The following is a 23,664-nucleotide window of genomic DNA, read 5'->3' as shown; positions in this document are numbered from 1 at the left end:
CACAGAGACCCCTTGGGGTGATGTTGCACTATAAATAAAAATGAACCGACACTGACCTGATCGGATGACCTAGGTAGGTAGGACACTCTCCACCCCAGCCACAGTCTGCCGTTAGCCAGGCTAGGCAAGCCATAACTACAGTACATTTCAAAAGCCATACGACAGTTTGGCTTTTGAGTACAGCCTTTGAGTACAGCTGCTGAATGAGCGCTCAGCCCTGTCTCCATGTCAGTCTTGGCAACAATAGGCTGTGACAATCACTTTATGTAAACATGACCATGAATACACTACATTAATGTTGCTCCGGCACTATCACTTATGTATACGCTTACAGTACATGTTTAATATCTGCTGCTAAGCAATGTCGCTCACCAGCAAAAGGGACTGCTATATTCTGCCCAATTTCACCAGTTACAGTATGTCATTTCTCAGTGAAAGTGCAGGGAGACCACCTCCAACAACTGCAGATGTGCCAATTAGTAGTTATGTAGTGTCGCCTTGTTCTGTTTTGATCTGTGTAGCACTTTGGTTGACCTTGGTCGTTTTTAAAATGGCTGCATAAATAAACTTTGAGTTGGGCCGAGTTATGATTGCATTAACATACTCTACCATACAAATTGGTTAAAATAACTTTTTATTCATTCAAATAAGTCCCAGATTGTAGCCTTAAAGGGGGTTCTTGTCTGTCCAGGGCAGCGTCAGTGTCCAGTGCGCTCCAGTTCTCTGTGTTAAGGAATGTGAGGTAAGAAGCTCGGTAGACAGGCTGTGTATTTGCTCAGCTGTGGTTAGCCCAAGGTAGACCAATATATTCTCCAATTCAGCTCCATAGCGCCCCCCTTTGGGGTCACAGAGCATCAACCTCCACCTTCCTCCATTATTCAGCCGTTTGGATTTGGACTTGACACAGCATGGAGTGTTTAAGGCGGCTTAATGCATACGAAGAAAAGTTAATTCCACCTAACGGGTTCAGACCCAGTTTCAAACAAATTGATAACTCCCTCATAAGCAGCGCTCCGTAGTCGCAGCATTTTGCAGGAAATACACGCATTGGTCTGTGGGTCCATCGGTGGGAACTCCAAAATAAGGGCAAACGCCATTGTGGTGTTAATGGATGGTGTAGACTCTACACCATCCATTAACACACTACTACTACACTGAAGAGGTAATGAGAAGCAGGGAATAAATCATTATAGTGTCATTATAGTGATTGAAGAGTCACTTGTAAAATGATGTCCACAGTGTTTTTTCTTTCTATCTATATAGGGTGTACACGTGATCCTGCATAGTGTATCTTATTTGTTCAGTACAGTATGCTATGCACAGTATGCTATGTCTACATGTAAACCAAAAAACAAGTTATGTCCTAGTACATACAGTATATACACATATCTAATACAATTATTCTGATTCTGTGATACGCAACATCATCATTACAGTTTCACTTAAAATGAGGAGTTTCTAAGATCTATGTGGCAAGTTATTAGCCTGGGCCTAATCTGAGTTCCCAGAAGTTTTTCGCCTCGCATACAAACGGGAGCGGCGAGGAACTTCTGGGCCAAAGCCCTGGTATTTGTGGGCGGGATGTAACTTACGCTCAGAATCTGAGCGGACACGCCTCTTACCGGTCTACTCGTCTAAAAAGTCCGACGAGAGGCAAACAGCAGTACACAACAATGGCGGCCGCAATTTCTCAAGGGGAAATTGCTTCCCGTCGCTCCTATTTACATGTAAGACCCACTGCATGTGGATCCCGCCCCCTTTTCTTCATTGGCTGTTGATTTGAATCAGAAATCAGTGGCCGCGCCCCTGCTGTCCAGGCTTTGAGCCGAAGCCTCCCAGACTAGCCTGGGCCCAGACGAATCTGCCAGTGCAAAAACAAATTGCCAGAGATATAGTCTGGCCACGCGAGGCTAGCAAGTTATGTGTTTAGGGTGTGGAATCGGAGGGTTTGTTAAGTGAGTCGATACAGAGCACACTGGTCCCCTCAAGACTGGAGCAGATTGAAGGCTGTGACACACCATGCATCTTCCACACATTCCACTATAGACAAATCCACGGAGCGCTGCCCTGTAGGTGGCGCAACCATTACTGCGGTGTCAGCCAGCTGCTGTTGCGGTTCTGTCCGTCTGTTGACGTTAGCAGAGCAGCCATAAACTAATGGCACCTGACGTAGGTGGTTCGTCCGGATTTTCTGTACATCTTTGTAAAGTTAGTGTTAGTAGAAGTTAGTAAAAAGCAGGTAAAAGAGCAACGTGAGCAGTCAGTGACTGCAGCTGACTGACACCGCAGCAGCAGCTGACTGAGTCTGACACCGCAGCAATGGTTGCGTCACCTACAGGGCAGCGCTCCGTGGATTCGTGTATACCACACTCTTCTTGACATTGTGAACTCCATCTCTCCTGCTTCTCACATTTGGACAGGCGGATAAAGCAGGTGAGCTATAGGGAGTCTTCGGTCGTGATAAAACACAGTCTACCAACAAAACAAGAAGTTAACTCTACATGCTATTGCACAGAGACCTTTGAGGCGGAGTAGGCAAAGGGAGAACAAAAACACGTGTTTGTTTTTGTTGAGCTGCATGCATGCATGCATGCAAGGCCAAATCTGTGCTAAACAAGCTCCTGAGACTCTTCCAGCCCAGGTGAACAGGCAGGGCGTTACGGGAGAGCTCATGTCAAACTGTAGGCACTCCTGTGTATGGCAACAGCGTTCTGTAGCAACCATTAATCTTACACACGTTGCAATTCTCCACATAATCCGTGCTTTAGTGTTCCTGTTCTTCACTTGAGTTTCAACTTTACAAGTTAAACAAAAACAAAGGCAATGAAATGTCAAAGTAAGTATGGAAACAAGGCCATTCGATTTTTCTTAAATAAATAAACAAAAACAACTCTAAGAGGCTAGCAGCCCCTTGTGGCTGAGATACTCCTTGTTTGAGTAGTTTGAAGGAACATAGAGCCCCATGCTCTCACTAGTGCATGGGGCTAAAAGTAAGTAGAGGAAAGTCATCTATCTTGGAAGAGAATTAAAAACAACAAAAGCTGTTTACTCCAGCTCAGTATTCAACCTTCAGGAAAAGTATTGAAATGCCCTTTTCAATGTGCTGGCTGGCCAGCAGCCAAATGCACTGAGATTTCTACCCCAGATGAACAAGAGAATGAATGGGGGGGGGGGATCTGTGCATGTATTTGTATACACAGATTACGCACACACACCACCACCCACACACTGGCTCTCTGGGAGTCATTGTACGATATATTCCAGGAGAAATGTGCTCGTCTTAACACACACACACACACACACACACACACACACACGATGAATGCAGTGGTGCAGTGGTGCAGTATAGACAGTCAGCACTCTTAGTACTTGTTAAGGAATATGAATCACCACTTAAAGCACCTGGTCCAAAGTGAACGCACGGGTGAAATTTATGTGCGGCCGCTATGTTCAAAATGCCAATTCGTTATCCATGACAAGACTGTTAAGAGGGGGATGATGTGGCCTGTTATTACACATACTTTCTCACTATAATCTACCAGGACCATCAGACACTCATCTCATCATGCGGCACTTTTAGTGCTGACCTATAAATAGCAGTAATACGCTTCGCTGTGCTCTACAGTGCTCTCGGACTGCAGACCGGAGACCCTCGCGGCCCATTCGTCTCCCTTAAGTCAAATCAGACGAAGGGCCTACGTGCTCGGAGACACATACTGTATTTGCGAGTGAGGCAAGTGTAGCATTTACACAACGGTTTGGCACACAAGGTCTCACGATGATGACCCCCCCCCCCCCCCCAAATAAAAAGGACAGCGCTGGAGTCCATTCCTTTGTTTGCAGAGGGATGAGACTGGCGGCCAACAAACACTGCTCACTTAAGTCGCTCGCTTAGGATGGGTTTTTAAGACACATTCACACCGGACACAATAAATCAGTTGACACTGGAGGCGACATTTTAGCTTGAAGTGATATTTTACTCACACACCAACCCGATCTCACATAGAGTGGCTGTCACTCTGTCTGTGAAAATAGCTTGCATTGACTTAAAATGTACTCCCATCGCTCAAACAAATTTTGCTGCTTCCGCTGTGTGAACTTATCTTTTACACAATCTATTACACATATATATAGAGATTTATCACATTGTTTAGATGCAGACAGCTACAGTAGCAGATTCTCCCCAACAACATGAACATTGATTAGACCTTTCATATAATTGTATTATCCTTTGGCCAAGGACAGTATAAAAGAGACAAACAGGAAACGGAGGGCACAGAGAAGGTAGACATGACCGGAGTCGGATTTGAGCTCACAAGGAGTATGTGGCTGTGTCATCAGGCTCTCGTAAATATGTGAAATATGTTTTCTTTTAAGTTTATGTTGTCATTTTACTACATTCAGCCTCCACAACTTCAATAGGGAACTCAACCAGAACATGACTGCTGCTGTAACTCAAAGTGATGTACTTGCTGTGCACTTTGACATCTATACTCAGCCTGGTGTGAGTTAACTGAATAAATGATGGCGCATACTGCTTGGTGACGATGGATGGACATTCCACACACACACACACACACACACACACACACACACACACACACACCTGCAGTAACAAGTGAGAGAGGCTCTGTCTCTGCAGGTGTGGACTGTCTGTCATCATGCAGCATTGCAATGTTGGAAATGAAGCATAGCGTTAGTTCAGGCAGTGCAATGACGTAGCAGCCGATCATTAGGGATGGGAATTGATTTTAAAAACATGTATTAGCCGATTCCACTCACTGGTCCACTCCATGTCTTTATCGATTCCCTTATCGATTCCTGATAAATTTTCATTGTGGAAATGGAGTAGGCCTGCACAGGCGGTCAACTGTTTTATTACCCGAGTCTGAATACAGTGTAGAAACAGTAGAGGAAATGCATGAATGTCTGCTTAGTGCTTAATAACATTTTAACGAGTACAAATTAATTACAATGCTCGTTATCTTTTCCTTTTCAGCAGAATAGTCACTTAATGTCATTGTTTTGCAATGAGCAACGTTCAGAAAAAAACACGCCGGCATTGATAAAAGATGTCTATTTTTGGAGTTACACATATTCACTAACAATTATTATCGATTCCCATCGCTACAGACTGACTGATCTCATTCACCAATCACATTCAAACAACTCAATGCCATGGTCTTTTTAACCCATTCAATCTGGGAACGCATCTTGTGTCATTTTACATTTTAGCTATAACCATTATTTTAGACTTTGGACATTTTTGAAAAATCGTGAACATTTGTAACTCAAATCTTTGCTTCAGGGGGTCCCTGGAACAAAATATTTTGAGATGGGGGGGTCTGCGGCCAAATACATAATTGTGGGGGTCCTTGACATGAAAAAGTTTGAGCACCACTGATAAAGCAACATACGGTAGGTTTTTCAGAAACCTGTTAGGATTTGAAGACATTTGTAGACGCGTTCCCAGATTGAATGGATTAGGCTGAGAGCACTCACTCTGCAAATCATTCAAGCAGCTGCTCCTCTTACTACTTGTACATGCATGCTGTGCAGGCTGGTTCTTATCTATGTGTGGTTTTGTGCTATGGTTTCATGTGTATAGAATGATGTGGGGTCTTTTATTTTATTGTAGATTTTCTTGCATGCTGCTAGGATTCATTGGGGAGCATCCTCAGCAAAGGCCCAGCCTTTGCTGCCAAATACAACTATACAACCACTTGTTGCAATAAATCATTTGACGTGAGTGCTAATGCATATGTGATGAACAATCATTAACCACTTAAGCCCTATATACTTAATCGTATGACATAGCTAAATTAGGGGATTCGTTGCTATTTTCACACAATAAAAAGAAAATTCTAATATTTGTGTTTCTTTTTATTTTGAAAGTTTGCCTAAAATAGGCACAGGATTAATGTGGTTAAGGTAATGCTGCCAAGTGCAATTTGTTGCAGCTTTGATTTCTGCTCAAAACAGCAAGCAACCGTTTCATAAATCTACTGACCTTTCAAGGAATTTGGATGTGAAATCGGGCTCGTACAAATACGTCAGCGGTGTAAAATGTACATGAAACTATTTCACAGTGAATTCTTACACAAGTATTGAACATCAGGAACTGTTTAAAGGAGATGCAGTACTGCAGGCTGGATGTACAAGTGCATGTGTTTACAATTACCAGCATTCCATAACATTCCTTGTCTAACCCTCGCCATCACAGCTTATACAATACTGCTGCAGCTGTTTTTATTTTTGAATTCTGAAAAAGGAGAAACTTCAGCAAAGGTAGGCAACAACACACTAAACATGACCCGTGTGATCAGTTCAAGCCAAAAAACAACCATTATAGTACTGGCTTTTACTATTTTCAAACCACAGCAGCTTAGTTTTCAAAACCTGTCAGTGTTCCGGACAGTTTACCTTGATTCATAGTTGGTTGTGCACAGTGTCACAAAATGAAAATAGCTATTTTCTATGTGCAACACTGGTGCACAACTAAGTATAAAACTGGCTTTAAAGTACCATCGCAAGGTAGACTTGTGCTGTGGCTTCCAATCCATATGTCAAAAAATTTAAACGCAATGACTGCATGCAACACAATTCATATTGTAATTTCAATACTAATGTAAAAAAAAGAAACCAAACACGCACCCCTATTAGTCATGAACTTCCTGATGTTTCCAGGAAGTTCTGGAATAGGAATGTGACACTCAGAAGATACTATGATGCTCATCTGCACCAATTACTGTAACAGCTGGAACACAAAATGTCAGAATGTCTTTCCATGTTCCATTTTCTGTCCCCCTGTACCAGTACAGCCAAAACCTCTCGATCCATCTGAATACATAACCTCTTAGCCAAGACGCCTGCGGTCCTCACAGTGCCTCGCTCTCTTGGCTTGACAGTTCACAGAAAGCGTTGTCGCCCTCCTCCGCTTTTCTCTGCCAACCTCTCAAGAGGTGTTGTCTCTCTCACATTCGGGAAAGAACTGCAAGAATTTAGCAGGACAGGGACACTCTGTTCTGCTTTACCCGTCCAAAATGTGTTCCCCTCTCGCTCTTGTTCAGAACCGGGACACTACAGCTAGACTTCCAAAAGCTTTTTAAAAAACTCTCAGTGATAGAAAGGCGGGGGGGGGGGGGGCTCTCATGGAGGGAATGAAAATGAAAAATGCCTGGCCCCTTTCACAGCTGATCGACTTGGGAGAGCAGCGGAACACTAGGTATATCAAAAGGAGTGTTGCAGCACTGACAGGAAATTGAGGGGATTTAACACCAAAGGAGTCGGCGGTGTATTTGCAAGGTGAATCTTTTACAAGGCACTTTCTCAGAAATATTGCTTTCTGCAATCCGCGATCAAATGAGATATAGGGAAAATTCTCCCCATTTTCTCAGCTAAGTTGGAGGGAGCTACTGTAAAGTATAATTTGTGGATGAGTGCTTAGACTAGATAAAATGTAATTACCGTAGATTAGACTATAGACTAGAGTGACAATACATAATCTTTACAAACACATCTTCAGAGTTCCCTGTAGGACCTGTATCATTATTAGACACAATGAGGAAGGCTAAAATGAACCTGGTAACTTTGTGGAGTAAGAGCTAATTATTTGAAGTGCTGTACTGTATATTTACAGTGTATTTATGACAAGGTAAGGCAAGTTTAGTCGTATAGCACATTTCAACAAGCGCTTTACACAAGAAATCAACCATTAATGTTTTGTGTAAAGCTCCATAACAGCAGGGCTTCTCCTACCTTATAACCTTGACACACATCTTGACAAATAATGGGCCTGTTTGTCTGTTTTGTCTTGTCAATAGATGACAAGAGTACAGTCGCTGGATAATGACAGCGCTGGTAGTTGAGTCAGAGAGATGTGGGGGTGTAGGTGGGCTAAAACCATATTCTGTGTGTCACAGTCACATTAATGGGATCAGTCAATATCCAGGGATATAAAGAGAACATAGTTTAAAAAAAAGATGAGTGTTCATTTACTGCTTTCTATAGTTTTAGCAATTTTCGCGATATTTTTGACAGTGGGCAGGGGCATTCTGTCCGCTGGCTAAATATGCCTTTTTTACACAATAAAAAAGGTCCTGTGGTCTTTGATGGCCAGATGTGAGTTATTGGGGGCTAGAAGAGCTACTGTAAATAATAAAGAAAACACCGGGTTATTGTGTAAAAAAAGACATTTAGCCACCGGACAGAATGCCCCCACCCACTGTAAAAAGAAAATCATGAAAATTGCTAATACTATAGAAAGCAGTAAATTCAAACATTTTAACACTCATCTTTTATTTACTTATATTACAATCTAAAAACATAAACCTTGGTTGTAAAAAAACAAAGTTGTCCTTTAAGATGAAAAAGGATGTGCAGGGATAGGATTACTCAACCACTGAGGGAAAAGCAGTATATTGCTTACCAAATCAACATGATTCAAATGATTGAATCCCACATATCATATGACACATCTGATGTCATGTTGGACCAACACCGCCATGTCATAAAAACCCCTATAGAGAACGCCAACATGCTTCATCGGGATGTTAATTACCTAAATCACACCAGTCTGTGTTTTACAATTTACGGTGTTGCGGTTTTAAAACTTATGTAACTGGTCTGTCTGTTGTGCTTTAAAACATTAACCCATTCAATATGGGAACGCATCTGTGTCATTTTAGACTTTAGCTATAACCAGTATTTTATACTTTGGCTATTCAAAAATAGCAGATATACAAGCGCTATGAGCTTGTAGATCTGCTATTTTTTTGAAAAATCGTTAACATTTGTGCAAATCTTTGAATATATGGATATATATATTTTTAAAAGCGAACATTTGTAACTCAAATCTTTGCTTCTGGGGGTCCCTGGAACTAAATATTTTGAGATGGGGGTCGGCGGCCAAATACATATCATTTTGGGGGTCCTTGACATGAAAAAGTTTGAGCACCACTGTTATTATAGCAAGATACGTTTTTCAGAAACCAGTTGGGATTTAGAAAACATTTGTAGATGCTTTCCCGGATTGAATGGGTTAAAAGATGCAGCTGGCTGGGGGGGGGGGGGGGAAGCACTGCAGTAAGATTGGGCATCTTCTTCAATAATGAACTTTTCCCTGCCAGAACGTGTTGTGCATAGAGTGGCTCGTGGGAGGATGTGCTCTCCGTGCATAATAGTCTGCCATTATCTCCCAGAGGGAATGAGTAGCCGAGAGCCCACTCCACTCAGCAGCACAGCAAAACAATACTGTGTGTGTGTGTGTGTGTGTGTGTGTGTGTGTGTGTGTGTGTGTGTGTGTGTGTGTGTGTGTGTGTGTGTGTGTGTGTGTGTGTGTGTGTGTGTGTGTGTGTGTGTGTGTGTGTGTGTGTGTGTGTGCGTGCGTGTGAGACAAAACCTTTCTGAACAGGTGAAATATTCATGAACATAGTGGCTCAATGGTTCTCAAAATGGAATCCGGGTACTCCCAGGGGTCCTTGGGGGGGGGGGGGGGGGGTACCAGGGGTACCAATGTGTTGATATCGCATCACAATCATTTTAACCACTTTAACCATATGTCATACTTTGGCTATTCAAAAATAGCAGATATACAAGCTCATAGTGCGATTTTGTGCAAATCTTTAGACCTGTCCCCGACTAAGGATTTGTTTAGTCGACTCTAATTGGCGACTAATTGCCAATAGTCGACTGGCAGTCGACTAATAAAAAAAAAAAAAACTTTTTTTTTTTTTTTGGGCCAAAATATATTTTATTTCAAAGGGCCAAGTCTACACAGTTTGTTTTGTCTCCAGCAGAGTTTCTAGTGTCTCTATCTCTCTCTGGAAGAGGTTGCACATGAACTCTGCAGCCGCACTGAGGCGCTCCAACACAAACAATACCAATACAAAGACAAGGAATAAGAAGAATAAAGTGGAAGTTACGTGTGGTTGCAGGTGTAGACTTGGCCAAAAAACAATTTAAAACATTTTTGTCCCTTAAAAAAAAAAAAAAAAAATTCGACTAGAGTCGACTAAGAGACACTTAGTCGACTCGGACCCCCCGCGACTAACCAGTCGACTAGTCGACTTAGTCGAGGTCAGGCCTAGAATACATATATATTTTTTGTTAAGCTAACATGTTTAACTCACATCTTTGTGTCTGGGGGCCACTGTCACAAAATATGAGATGGGGTCCACGGGCAAATATGTATCATTTTGAAGGTCCTTAGCATGATAAAGTTTGAGAACCACTGGCTTATAGAACACATTCTCCAGTTTCCAGTATATTAGCAGTTCTGAAGAATTTTCTCTCCACCTATTTTTTCTCTCACCTTTTTATTCCTATAAATGAACTTCAGCATCTGTTGTTAAGACATGGCTGTTGAACAGGAGGGAAATGACAGACTGAATCAAGATTGGCTGAAAAGACAATATTCAGCAATATATCTGTATTTCCTCACCTTATTCTAGACGAGCTGGGAGAATGCAAGCTGGTCCCACAGTACTACTCTGTCCTTGAGAGCTTTCTGTGGGTGTGTAGCTGCAAACTTTGAAACATACTCATATAGTCTTTCTGATGCATTTCCCCTCCCATACATAATATCCATAATTGATATCCACTGCCATTTGATATTTCTTTTATTTGCCCAAGAGACTGCCCTTTCGTACATGTAATGTATATTTGTCTATGATATCTGATTTCATATTTTTTACTCTTTCACTCTATTGTTTATTTAACCACTTAAATCCCATATGGGTAACCCTCAGGGCTCAATACTAGTGTCTTTTCTGTTTTCTTATTATTATTATTATTTTTATTGTGGGGAAAGCTTTTGCTGAAAATAGCCGATCGACAAGCTCACAATGCGATGCAACGCGTCGGGTTGTGAGCTTGTCGATCTGCTATTTTCAGCAAAAGCTCTCCCCTCAATACCGATGCTGGGGTTTAAGTGGTTAAAAAGCGCTACATAAGAGAAGAAATACATCATGCCGTTTTAAGTTTATAATTCGATATGTATAAAATCTGTCATTTCTTTGACCAATTACTTCCTTTCAGTACTTTCCAGAACTGTCTGCAATTGTTTTATTCTTATGCCATTTTTTGGTTTTTTAAGAGTAGGAAAAAGTTTTGTCTCTACAAATGGGTAGAGACACAAGGAGTCCATCGTACAATAACCTGTTGAAAAATGACTGACAGTTCCCTGGACTAGTAGCGAACAGCCTGGCAGGGCCATCTATGCCTTACGTCATTACTGGATGTGGATGCCAAGACTCAGACGTATCCCGCCTGCCATGTCGGTCTGATAGGAAAGGGAACAGGGCCCTCCTGACGTGGGCTTTCGGTGGACTACCGTAAATTTCGTCGAGCTGGTGAGGCCGTTTGCGGTAAATGGCGTGAGCTCATGCTTGGCTGCAGTGTGTTTCGAGTGCATAACTGATTGAGTGAGTGCGTGTGTGTTTGTATGTACACGTGTGTGTGTGTGTGTGTGTGTGTGTGTGTGTGTGTGTGTGTGTGTGTGTGTGTGTGTGTGTGTGTGTGTGTGTGTGTGTTTTGAGGTTGAGAATGTGCAAGGGCAAAAAGGGAGGCCATTAGCTTGGGCTTCCCCTGGTTGGAGGTCTTGCTGAGTGGCTACAGTTTTGGATAGAGGGCAGAGATAAGGATCTGTGTTTGTTTTGGCATTCCTGGAGCCCTCTACGGCCTGCTAGAAACTGCTTTCATGAAACGACAAACTTGCAATCAGCACACACACACACACACACACACACAGGAAAGAAACTTTGTTTATATGTTTGTCCACTTAAACTTCCCAAACTTTACCAGTCACTTCCGCTCTAATTTTCTAGATTTCTAGAGGAGAGTCTTTAAATGATGCTTGGTCATCTGCCAATGTCTAGATTATAGCCATAGACACATTTACCACCATGTCAGAATGTAACAGCATTTGGCTGGAGTTCATTTCTAACACTACATACTGTACACACATATTCTGCACGTGTACTACCACTCTCTCACTCACACACACTTTAGGCATTTAGCAGACGCAGAGCGACTTACAGTAGTCAAGGCAAACACATACTTCAAATGCATAGAGACAGAGTAGTGCCTCAGTAATCTAGTATCATAGGTAAACCAAGAACCTAGTATCAGTCTAAACAGTACAATATACTATAGCCTGCAGTACCACCACGGGTCATGGTGGTCATTGCAGTACCATCACGGGCCAAGACACCATCACACCAGAATGAAATGTTTGGAGCAGGGGAGTCTGGTGCAACGCTCAGGTCCTGGACCTGGTGAGACGAAGGAGGAGCCCGGCCAGGAGTCAACCCACAGAGCCTAGTCCCTCCACGTGCCAGAGCCTCCCCGAGTCCCGGCAGAGTATTTCCGGAGAAGCGGACTGAGTGGCCCTGTCTTGCCCTATAGGACTGACCGTGGGTAGCTACTGGGACGTAAGTCGAGGCTTGATCAACCTTGGCTGGGTCACCTGGGGGAGGGTGTATGTTGCGAGACCCGAAACATCCTATGACCCCAGGCTACAACACTGATGATACGTCCCAGGTGCATCCATGTGATGTTTTTCGTTATAGTTATTCTATTTATAGTGGCTCATAGGAATTTATAGACTACGTGACAACCAGGAATAGACTGGTGACCACCGGAGAGTCGGGTGACAGCCGGAATCTAGACGGCATCCGGGAGCAGTTTGGGTTGGCGCCCCAGTCTGTGTCTTCCGTGAGGAAGAAGCCCAACAAATCCACGGTGAGGCCTTTGGGAGGACCATTCAAGTAAGACGCAAGGGAGCCTGCAGTACCACCACGGGTCATGGTGGTCATTGCAGTACCATCACGGGCCAAGACACCATCACACCAGAATGAAATGTTTGGAGCAGGGGAGTCTGGTGCAACGCTCAGGTCCTGGACCTGGTGAGACGAAGGAGGAGCCCGGCCAGGAGTCAACCCACAGAGCCTAGTCCCTCCACGTGCCAGAGCCTCCCCGAGTCCCGGCAGAGTATTTCCGGAGAAGCGGACTGAGTGGCCCTGTCTTGCCCTATAGGACTGACCGTGGGTAGCTACTGGGACGTAAGTCGAGGCTTGATCAACCTTGGCTGGGTCACCTGGGGGAGGGTGTATGTTGCGAGACCCGAAACATCCTATGACCCCAGGCTACAACACTGATGATACGTCCCAGGTGCATCCATGTGATGTTTTTCGTTATAGGACGCCAGGTCAACAAAAGAACGTGCCCCTAAATTACATTTAAACCTGTGCATAAGACTGCATGGTCGTCAAGGCTAGTTAAAATGCTACGGGCTAAGGTTGGCATTCCTGGATTAGATTATGGCGGAAAATTGGGAGTGAGTTTGCAGTTCTAACTGCGATGGTGGGTTTGTTCCACAGTTTGGGAGCCAGAAGGGAGAAGAGTCTGGGACGTGTGGAGCGTAAACACACAACCCTGGCATAGATCACTTTACAAATTTTACATGAACACATGTTTAGAAATTGTTTAAAATACATTTTCATTCATAGCCTAGGAGTAGCCTTGCGCGAACAAGTGCTTGGACAACGGTCAAACTGCTCTCCTTGATCATTCCATTTTTTGGGGTTTATTTTCCTTGATTATTGATGCTGCTACAATGTCATGAGGAACCAGAACAAATAATTTTTACTCTTATGAACCTTATGCAAATGTTTCAGGATTAAATATTTGCAGTTATACATTTTGGTACGTGCACACGTGTTACCATGCAATTTAAAAAAAACTGCGACTGTGCATAAGTGGCCAACTTGGGACTCTGCGCAGATGTTTCTGACACCTGTGTAATGCCTTGAGACCGCCTTGAGGCTAACACACGACGACTTCTACAATGCCACAGTTACTATCTCATTTGCACTAATGCAAATGTCTGTGCAATACGCTCTTCGAAAGTTAAAGCTTTATCGAACAGAAGGGCAGAGGAACATTCATCTTAACCGTGCACAGACCCCCCGCGGGGGAAAAGAACCATGCAAAACAGAAAGTGCTTTCAATGCATGTGTAAGATTGATGATATGCAAGTCAAGCTAAATTGGATTATTTTCTGTGGCCTTCTCTCTCGCTACTGTGGTCCAACTATATTGTTTCATTTTCCTTCCTCTGAAGAAAATCCTCCTGAGAGAGGAGTTAAAATGTAAGAACAAAGGGCTGTCAATTAAGGCTGGAAGTTCCCTCTCTGCAGACACAGGGCACATGGCCTTTGACACCTGGGCAGAGGTAAGAGGATGTGGGGAGGGAGGTCTGCCATTCTTTGCCAGTGTTAATTAACTAGATTAGAGAGAGGTTTGGCACAAAAGGGATGCCGTTGGTGTGGAGTTTGCCCTGTCTTGCCTGTCAACTAAAACCTCTGCAAGGCGAATCCACATCTCAGGCCTCCTTCTACCATCTGCCCGTCCGTCTTCACCAAGTCTGTCCTTCTGGCTCTCTGTTCACCTCTCTCCTTGTGTGTGTGTGTGTGTGTGTGTGTGTGTGTGTGTGTGTGTGTGTGTGTGTGTGTGTGTGTGTGTGTGTGTGTGTGTGTGTGTGTGTGTGTGTGTGTGTGTGTGTGTGTGTGTGTGTGTGTGTGTGTGTGTGTGTGTGTGTGTGTGTGTGTGTGTGCATGATAGTAGATGCAGAGAGGAAAGGTCTGCTGTTGATCGGATTAACAGAAAGCCACCAAATACGAAAATGATTGATTTGGTGATGCATCATTCATCCAGGTGTACAAACAGCCGTTTACATTAATGCAAATTAATCCTACAAAATAGATGCTGTGCTGCTCGCACACCACATGTGAACTACGTGGTTTGAACCGACTGACCGACCGAGCTTGCTATCCTTAGGACTCGCTAGTGGGGCTAAGATAAAAACATATCAAATATCAAAGCCTGGAACCAGAAAGACAGCATCGCAGATGCTCACGTAATATTAACTCCCTCCTGTGTGCTTGTTTTGAATATCAGATTCAGCATAAGCAGATCCTATGTCTCAGCCACACTACCAGTTCAGTTCCCAGCCAGGGACCTGTGCTGCATCGTGTGTGTGTGCATTCAATACGTGTGAGTGTGGCGTCCTGTTTTGATGCCTTGGCTGGATGGGAAAACAGACGAGTGATGTTTGTACCTCAGAGTAGGACAGATGAATCAGTCAAGGAACAAAGCCCCTCTCTAGCTAATACACACACAAACAGGTGTACATTAGAAACTAAAAAACAACCTGATTGGGGTTGTTTTTCACACACACACACACACACACACACACACACACACACACACACACACACACACACACACACACACACACACACACACACACACACACACACACACACACACACACACACACACACACACACACACACACACACACACACACACACACACACACACACACACACACACACACACACACACACACACAGCAGGAAGCAGCTGTGGAGCAGGTCAGTACTATGTGCTGTTCTCTAAAGTTCCCTTTTGGACTGCTGATGGGCGATGTGTCTACAGGTGACTTGAATTGGACATCTGCGATCAGACACTGAAACGAGATGACTGGCTGATGGGGAGAACTCAATTTGTTAACTCAAGTAAAGGAACTGTTCCCAAAATCAGACTCAATCATCATTGCCACTGTATTTGCAGAGCCGAAACTGTGCCAGTGGGGTCTGCAAATTCATCCCAATGGTGTCAAACTTACAGAGGCTGAACTCTGTAAGTAATGAATATAAACCAGTGACAATCTTCTAGACAGCATTGGTTCTCAAAGTCCCTGATGCTTGATAGGAGAGTGTGGAAGGCAGCGATTCAGGAGTCCCGAGTTGGTGTTGGCTAGACAGCACTCTCGTATCATATCGGTTCTCAAAGTGGGGTCTTGGGGGGGGGGGGGGGGTTCCAGGGGGTCCCCAGCTAAATGTGTTAATACAGCATCACAATCATTTTAACCACTTTATACATTGGCTGTGCAAAAATAGCAGATACTGTATAGAAGCTCAAAGCGCGTCACTTTTTTTTTCACAAATCTCCTCTTCTGGGGGTCCCTGGCACAAAACATTTTCAGATGGGGGTCCGCGACCAAATATATATCAATTTGGGGGTCCTTGGCACGAAAACATTTGAGAGCTACTGATCTAGAGGACCCCTTTAAAAGCAACTCAGACTGCTTTTTTTCTCCTGCCTAATATAGCTGTAAATAAATAGAGAAGGTCCGACGTGAAGAATCACTGATTCTCGGTACTGAACTGGTACGTATCGAGCCCTCCACACTGGTACGCACATTGCTGAAGCATGACGGCTGTTGTTTTTACGCAGGATAAAAACAATGGACTAAGAATGTGTGTCTGTTTTCTTCCTCTCAAGCTGGTGCGCTACTGCAGGCTTGAGGCTGAGGGTGAGGAGGGTTGGCAGGGAGGCAGGGAGGGAGGGAGGCAAGGAGGGAGGGAGGGAGGTGAATGAGAAAGAAGGGAGTGAAGAGAGGGCAGGGGAAGGGAAAATGAGAGAAAAAACAAACAGGAATCATGGAGGGACAGAAAAAGAGCACAGTTGCCAGCTCCACATTGCCACCTAGGGGATCATAATGACTTGCAGGCAAAGTGGACACTACAGTGTCAGCTGGACTGGTGTAGCGTTTTCAGTGATCTATGAACCAATTGCAGAGAAATAAATCCCAATGGTGTCTTAAATATAGTTTCTGATTCAATGTCTTTAGTATTCCAGGCATTTATTTTGGTCTATCATTTGACTGGGTGTTTATTTTTGCCTGTCACAGCTCATACTGTGGAGCGAACAGGTTGTTTATCCACTCTGGCCAGCTTTAAATCAGAAACATGAATTGCTTTTGACTCCGTACTGTAGCTAAGACCCAGACATTCTCAACATGGAGCATCATCAAACTGGCAACCGTGTTCGTCTTTCAGTAAGCTCCTTAGAAATGTGAGTGATTATACAAATATGAAATAACTACAGTGGAAGTGGATGACGAAGTTTGGGATTAAAACCGCTACAGTGGAAGGTGTACAAAATGTTTGTGCCTCTTCTCCTGAATGTCCCTCTATGGAACCAGCCAGCCACATCTTAACCCATTCAAACCGAGAACTGTGTCATTTTTATTTTTTTTGTGCTGTAACCATTATTTTATACTTTGGGCGATTCAAAAATAGCAGATCTACAAGGTCATAGCGCAGCACCGAGTGCCATGCTACGAGCTTGTGCAAATCTTTGTATATACAGTATATGTTTTTTAAAGCAATTTTTTTTTAACTCAAATCTTTGCTTCAGGAGATTCTACAAATGTCTTCTAAATCCCCATTTTTTTTTTTACTTATGTTGCTTTAATATCAGTGATTCTCAAACTTTTTTTCATGTCAAGGACCCCCAAAATGATATGTATTTGTCCACGGACCCCTCCCCCCCTCCCTTATCTCAAAATGTTTTGTTCCAGGGACCCCCAGAAGCAAACATTTTAGTTAAAAATGTATATAAAAGATATATATATATATATATATATATATATATATATATATATATATATATATATATATATATATATATATATATATATATATATATATATATATATATATATATTCAAAGATTTGCATACATTTTCACGATTTTTTTTTCAAAAATATTTTTTTTCAAAAATAGCAGATCTACAAGCTCATAGCGTGGCACTCTGTGCCCCGCTATGAGCTTGTATATCTGCTATTGAATAGCCAAAGAAATCTAAAATGACACAGATGCGTTCCCGGATTGAAGGGGTTAAATCACTGCCGCTGCATGAGCAGCATGCCTGCTGAGCTCAATCATTAAAGCCGTCACTACCAACTAATCACATCACATCAAGTCATTTGTTGCCTGGGGATGAGGTGGCACTCTGAACTGTAGCCATTTAATTATGCATGATGGGTATTTATCTTGCTGTTAAAAAGGGGGAAATGCAGGTCAATTTCACACTGGCTTCAGACTGTTGTTTTTGTTAAAGATGATTCATGATATTTTTTAGGCAGTTTTTTTCCTTTTTAGTGTCGAGACAGGAAATTGAGTGATGACAGAGGGGGGGAAACGACACACAAACAAGTCTCCAGAGTCTAAATGGACTGGATGGATGTTGCGATTACGTGGTCAGCTACCACCGCTACTGGTGATGCATACTAACTACTAACTATAATTGTGAGGCAGCACAATCATGTAAAAACGGACCCTTACATGTCCATTTGAACACACTCAAATTCTCTTAACCCATTAAGACCAGGAACGCATCCGTGTCATTTTAGATTTTTAGCTATAACCATTATTTTATACTTTGGCTATTCAAAAATAGCAGATCTACAAGCTCATAGCGCTGCACTCGGTGCCGTGCTATGAGCTTGTAGATCTGCTATTTCTTTTAATATAAAAGGGACACAGACAGAGGGGTACAACGGGTACTCTGACAAAACCCCCAACACTATGACTCAGACATACTGGCCGGATCGGCAGTGCGACGTAGGTATGAGGGCCCAAACTCTAGATTTGAGGGCCGATTTGAGGGCCCGGCCTGTAATGGCTAGTCCCCACCCCCAGGGACTCCTTGCAACCATTATCCCCAAATGGCACCAGTCTGAAACGGGTTCAGGGGGGTAAGCATGAGTGCAAGAGAAATCGTCAAGAGAGAAACAGAATAAGAAAGTAGTGATAGACAGGTGGCCAAACGGAAAGCTAGAGAACGAGAGAGGCACAGAAAGAGGCCCGGGACAGCTAGAGACAGAGAGAGGCTGGGATGGCTAGGAAGAGAGGGAGAGTGAATGAGAATATATGAGAGAGAGAGAATGAGCAACAGGCTTCCTGTTGTTGTGCCTCAGGAAAAACTCCACAATGACCTTCAGAATGTCACAATACTCACATGGAAGTTTCCTAGAGCCAGAAAACCTCAACTCATGACCTTCCTCTCCTCTTGTCTCCTTCTTTCACAGCCTACGAATAACGTCATTTATCCTTGTGAATCCCCCTGTCCCTCCACTCAGACACGGACAAACACAAACGTATGCAATCACATGCATTCACGCACACACAATCACACATACACTCTTCACTGCAGTTTTTGCCTCCTATTCGGCCTAACTTCTCTTTTTGTCCTCCTTGTCCGCCCATACCCCCCCACTCCTTCTACTGGACAGACTCGTCCTTGTTACTCACTCCCTGCTGTGCTCATTCTCACCTTCATATTAAAAGGTTTTGACAGCACCTGCCCAGCAAACACAAGCACACGCGCACAGACAAGCACAAACACACACACACACAAAACTTTCGCCTCGATTATGATTAATTAACGATTATTAACGATTAAAAAACACATATACAGTATATACACCAGTAGTCAAAATAGACGATCTACAAGCTGACAATGCGTCCATCAGACTAATGGATTTAGTCAGTGGATTATATATTTTTGTATAATAGTTTGTGTTGATTCATTGATATATATATAAAGAAATATATCCCCCCAAAAATAGGCTTTTAATCTCAATTAACCTACACGAGCAAGATTGAATTATTGGATCTAAATATCGGATTAGATATATTTTTGTTTAACTGCCCAGCCAAGGGTATCCTCTTCTCAGCTTGTGGAGGGCACCATCTGACGCCCTCGTGGTCCGTGTCGAAACCTTGACAGCTGCTTCGCCACATCTTTAAACAACATGAACCCTAGCGCTCTTTTACTGGACATGTCATAAAGGCAGAAATCCGGCGAGTCTCAACACCTCATGTTGAGAGCTTAATTAGATTTACTATTTTGGCTATTGACCCACAGAGAAGTATATGCGGTTTATGTGGTTAAAAGCCATGCCTTTCAATAATATCATGTGGTCAACAACATTACAGGGAGAAGGTATCACCCCCCCCCCCCCCCCCACAACCGACTCAAAATTAAATAGCATTTAGTTAATTGCATTCACAGTGTGATCCATGCCTATTAGAATTAAAACCAGCAGCACTACTACAGCAGTACAGTTCATGACCACAGTGGAAAACCTATGATCTAGTGGTTTGAAATTCTGCTTGCAGTGAATAAATTATAAACTAAAGTACAAAGTTCCCCAGGCACTCGAGAGCATGTGTAAGTTAAGCTCAAAATCGAACTTTTTGCCCTCTGATTTAAGGACATCCACCAGCAGGTGAAACGGCTCAGATACCCGGTGGATTTTTTCCCCTCGGATTATAGCCTTTAGTGAAAATGAAAGAGGTAGAACAGCAAGGACAAGGTGCTCGATTAGCCAAACCCTGGTCAATAAGACCAGGCTGCAAGGCAAGGCATTGATGTTGAAGAACTGCCTAGAATTCAATACCAAGAGCCGTGTGCAGCATTTCCGAAGTCAAAGCAAAACAAGCTCAATTTGAAGGATGAGAAGTAACTCTCATTCTGCGTTCACACTAGTGGCGACAAAGCGACAGGCTACAAGTCATTTTCAGTGGAAGCCAGTTACATGAAGCAACAAACTGATGCCTGACACTTGAATAAAGAAGGCACTGGAGCAACTCGGATGACTGGAGCCTTTTTCTTTAATAGAGCAGGGTGCAAGGCGACAACGTTTTGATGTCTTTACATCTTCGTCATGCCTGACACTTGATGCTGCGTGACGGGCGTGACACACTACAAAAAAGAAAAAGAAAACTGAACTGGCTTTATTTTCTTTCAGCACTCCAGCAGCGAAGAATCAATCAATCTAGTTTTTGTTTCACCATTTCCACTCCCTCTCTCTCTCACACACACACAATTCCTGCTCCGTTCTGTTAATGGAAGAAAAACTCCTGGCCATGCTTGGTCATTTTGTACATTTGCTGCTGCCAATGCGATCGCAGTAGAGCAGACACAAATGGAATAGGTCTGGAGTCTGGACATACAACTCAGAGTAGGTAATAGAATAGAACAGTTCAATGCCCTGACAATGCTCTGTTCTGTAGCCTACTTAAAATTTGTATCAGCTTAAAGGAGAACTTTCATGTGCAATTATGAGTGCTGGTCAATGTAATATAGACACAAAACAAATCGTACTACATCTGCAGCATGCATACGTTTCTCACGTTTCTGTATCATATCGTATTTTTTTGTAAAATAAAACATTCACCAAATCTTTTATTCAAGAGTGTGATAGACATGGGTATAAAACATGGAAGTACATCCTCCAATAACTAACCAAAGCTCTGTGCCTCTGCAGCTCTGTGCCTCTGTAGCTCTGTGCCTCTGTAGCTCTGTGCCTCTGTAGCTCTGTCTGTGCTGTGTGCAAAAGATCGCTCAGTTCTCCTCAGTGCCTGGAGCAATTGATCTGCATTTGCACACAGCCATTGACCATTACCATGTGCACGGAACACCGAACCAAGGATGTAATTTTTTGGTGTTGGCCTGTGAATGATCCAAGCACCACCGAAGAAGAGTACACCCAGAAATCACGTGATCACAACAACAACAAAAAGATCGCCTCCTTTCACAAAAGTATTTTTTTCTCTGATTTCTGTTGTTTTCTAAGTATTTTTCAAAAAAACATGCCACATTCAAACGGCCATAAGTCTGGAATGGAGGCCAATTTTCCGGCCAAGGTCAAGGAGCGTATTCCATGATTTTTCAAAGGTACAGTAAAATCGCCATTTTCGCTGGCAAAAGGACGGTAGACGGATGAATTCATTCATTCATTCCGTGGCAGTGAATGAGTTAAGGAGGGCATGTAAAAAGAATTGTTTTCATGAGAGCTCGCCATCAAAAACGCATGCCAATGAATGTAAAACGGCAGATCATTTCCAGCGTCAAGTCTCCCTTTTAGCGTAACATCACTGTAACAAAAACATAGTACCATATAGGATTAACTCACGGGCAGTGGTGTAAAGTAACTAAATACATTTACTTAAAGGATGGCTTCGCCACTTTTCAACCATGTCTGTGTGTCTTTAGTAAAGTCCTTTCATGCCAATATGCGCCTATATATTTTCATTGTTGCTCTGTAGCTCCGGAGGCGGGGTTTGAAACCCGTCTACCACCTACGTTTTCCATTTACGGATATCATACTAAAGGATGGCAACAGCCTTCAAATAGTGGCGAAGTAGTCCTTTAAGTACAATTTTGAGGTACTTTTACTTTACTTGAGTATTTCTCATTTTCAACAACTTTACTTCTACTCCACTACATCTCAGAGTCAAATATTGTACTTTTGACTTCACTACTTCAAAGCTTTAGTTACTAGTTACTTTGTAGATTTGAATTATCATTACAAAACATACATGAACCACTTTCAGCCATATTTAAACTTTGGCTACTAAAATAGCCGATCTACAAGCTCAAAACGCGTCGCTTTGCGACACGTTTTCAAAGTATATGAATACATTTTATACATATGATACCTTGTGAAACAGGACATTCTGCATAATGAGTACTTTTGCTTTAGGTACTTGAAGTATATTTTGATGCCAATACTTTTGTACTTTTACTCAAGTAAATGTTGATTACCAGACTTTTACTTGTAAAGAGTATTTCTACATTGCCGTACATTGATACTTTTATTTAAAAAAAATTTTTTTTTTAATTTTTCCACCGCTGCTCACGGGTGAATAAGCAGTTGCTGCATCCCTACTTTTGTACAGAACGTCCTACCTGTAGACTGGCTGCATCTCTCGGGCGATGCCCAGGACCGCTCCGGGAGGGAAACGATCAAACTCCTCGAAGAGATCTCTGATGTTGGTCCTGTACTTCAGGTCCAGGTCCAGCTGCACTATGCGTGTCAGACCTGAAAGAATGAAAGTACGATTTTAAGGACGAACACATAATACTCTTACCTTGCACAACAAGTCATTTTTTCCAGATGCGTTAAAAACTTGGGTGAGTCCAATAACATTACTTTCTCTTTTTCAGATTTTGGAAAATTAAAACAATTGCAAACTCGTCTTGGGCCCAAATTGAGTTGCTCTTTGGAAGAGGGCCCAGAAGACAATGTGGCCAAACTAAAGATTATGTAACAGACCAACAAAGAGGTCAAAAACTGATAAGTCCTAATATAACAAATATAACTGAGGGCCATGTCATTGCGTGTGCCAAATATGCAATCCCCGTAAAACCCAGGGGGCAATTTTATGTCCCGCACTTGCATGTCACACCTGCAACATGTAAGTTACATTTAAGGGATGCAATTAACTAATATATCTATTAATAACTAGCACATCTCCCAATAATTCAACTCTTATAATCACTGAATATATTGCTGACCACACAAAGGAAATGTCAATGGAAATGCCTAAATAAATCCATAAAGATCTGTGCTATAGTCATTTAACCCATTAAGACCTGAGGCCGATTCTCCAAATTTCTTCTAAATCCTGACTATATATTGCTATATCAGTGGTTCTCAAACGTTTTCATGTCAAGGACCCCCAAAATTATATGTATTTGGCCGCGGACCCCCTTCTAAAAAATATGTCGTTTCAGGGACACCCACCCAGGGGCAAAGATTTGAGTTAAAGAAAATATATATATTCAAAGATTTTCACAAATGTTCATAATTTTTCAAAAATAGCAGATCTACAAGCTCGCAGTGTGGCACGAAGTGACGCGCTGCGAGCTTGTATATCTGCCAAAAGTATAAAATATGGTTCAAGTTCAAATCTAAAATGATACGGATGCTTTCCCTGTTTTAATGGGTTTATGATTAGG

At 42.7% G+C, this 23,664-nt stretch overlaps 1 protein-coding gene across 2 annotated transcripts in view; it reads right to left on the bottom strand.

Annotated features, from left to right (window-relative positions):
- Positions 1-23,664, bottom strand: part of xxylt1 (xyloside xylosyltransferase 1) — a 46,208-nt gene that overhangs the window by 6,186 nt on the left and 16,358 nt on the right. For both annotated transcript variants that reach the window (XM_080431522.1, XM_080431523.1), the window contains exon 4: positions 22,612-22,744. In XM_080431522.1, coding sequence (XP_080287648.1) covers positions 22,612-22,744 — 133 coding nt within the window. The remainder of the gene's footprint in view (positions 1-22,611; positions 22,745-23,664) is intronic.

Source organism: Gymnoscopelus braueri (assembly GCF_963280865.1).
Source record: "Gymnoscopelus braueri genome assembly, chromosome: 6".
Classification (NCBI taxonomy): domain Eukaryota; kingdom Metazoa; phylum Chordata; class Actinopteri; order Myctophiformes; family Myctophidae; genus Gymnoscopelus; species Gymnoscopelus braueri.
Note: the sequence above shows the minus strand (reverse complement) of the source record. Positions and strands in the feature narration are given on the sequence as shown.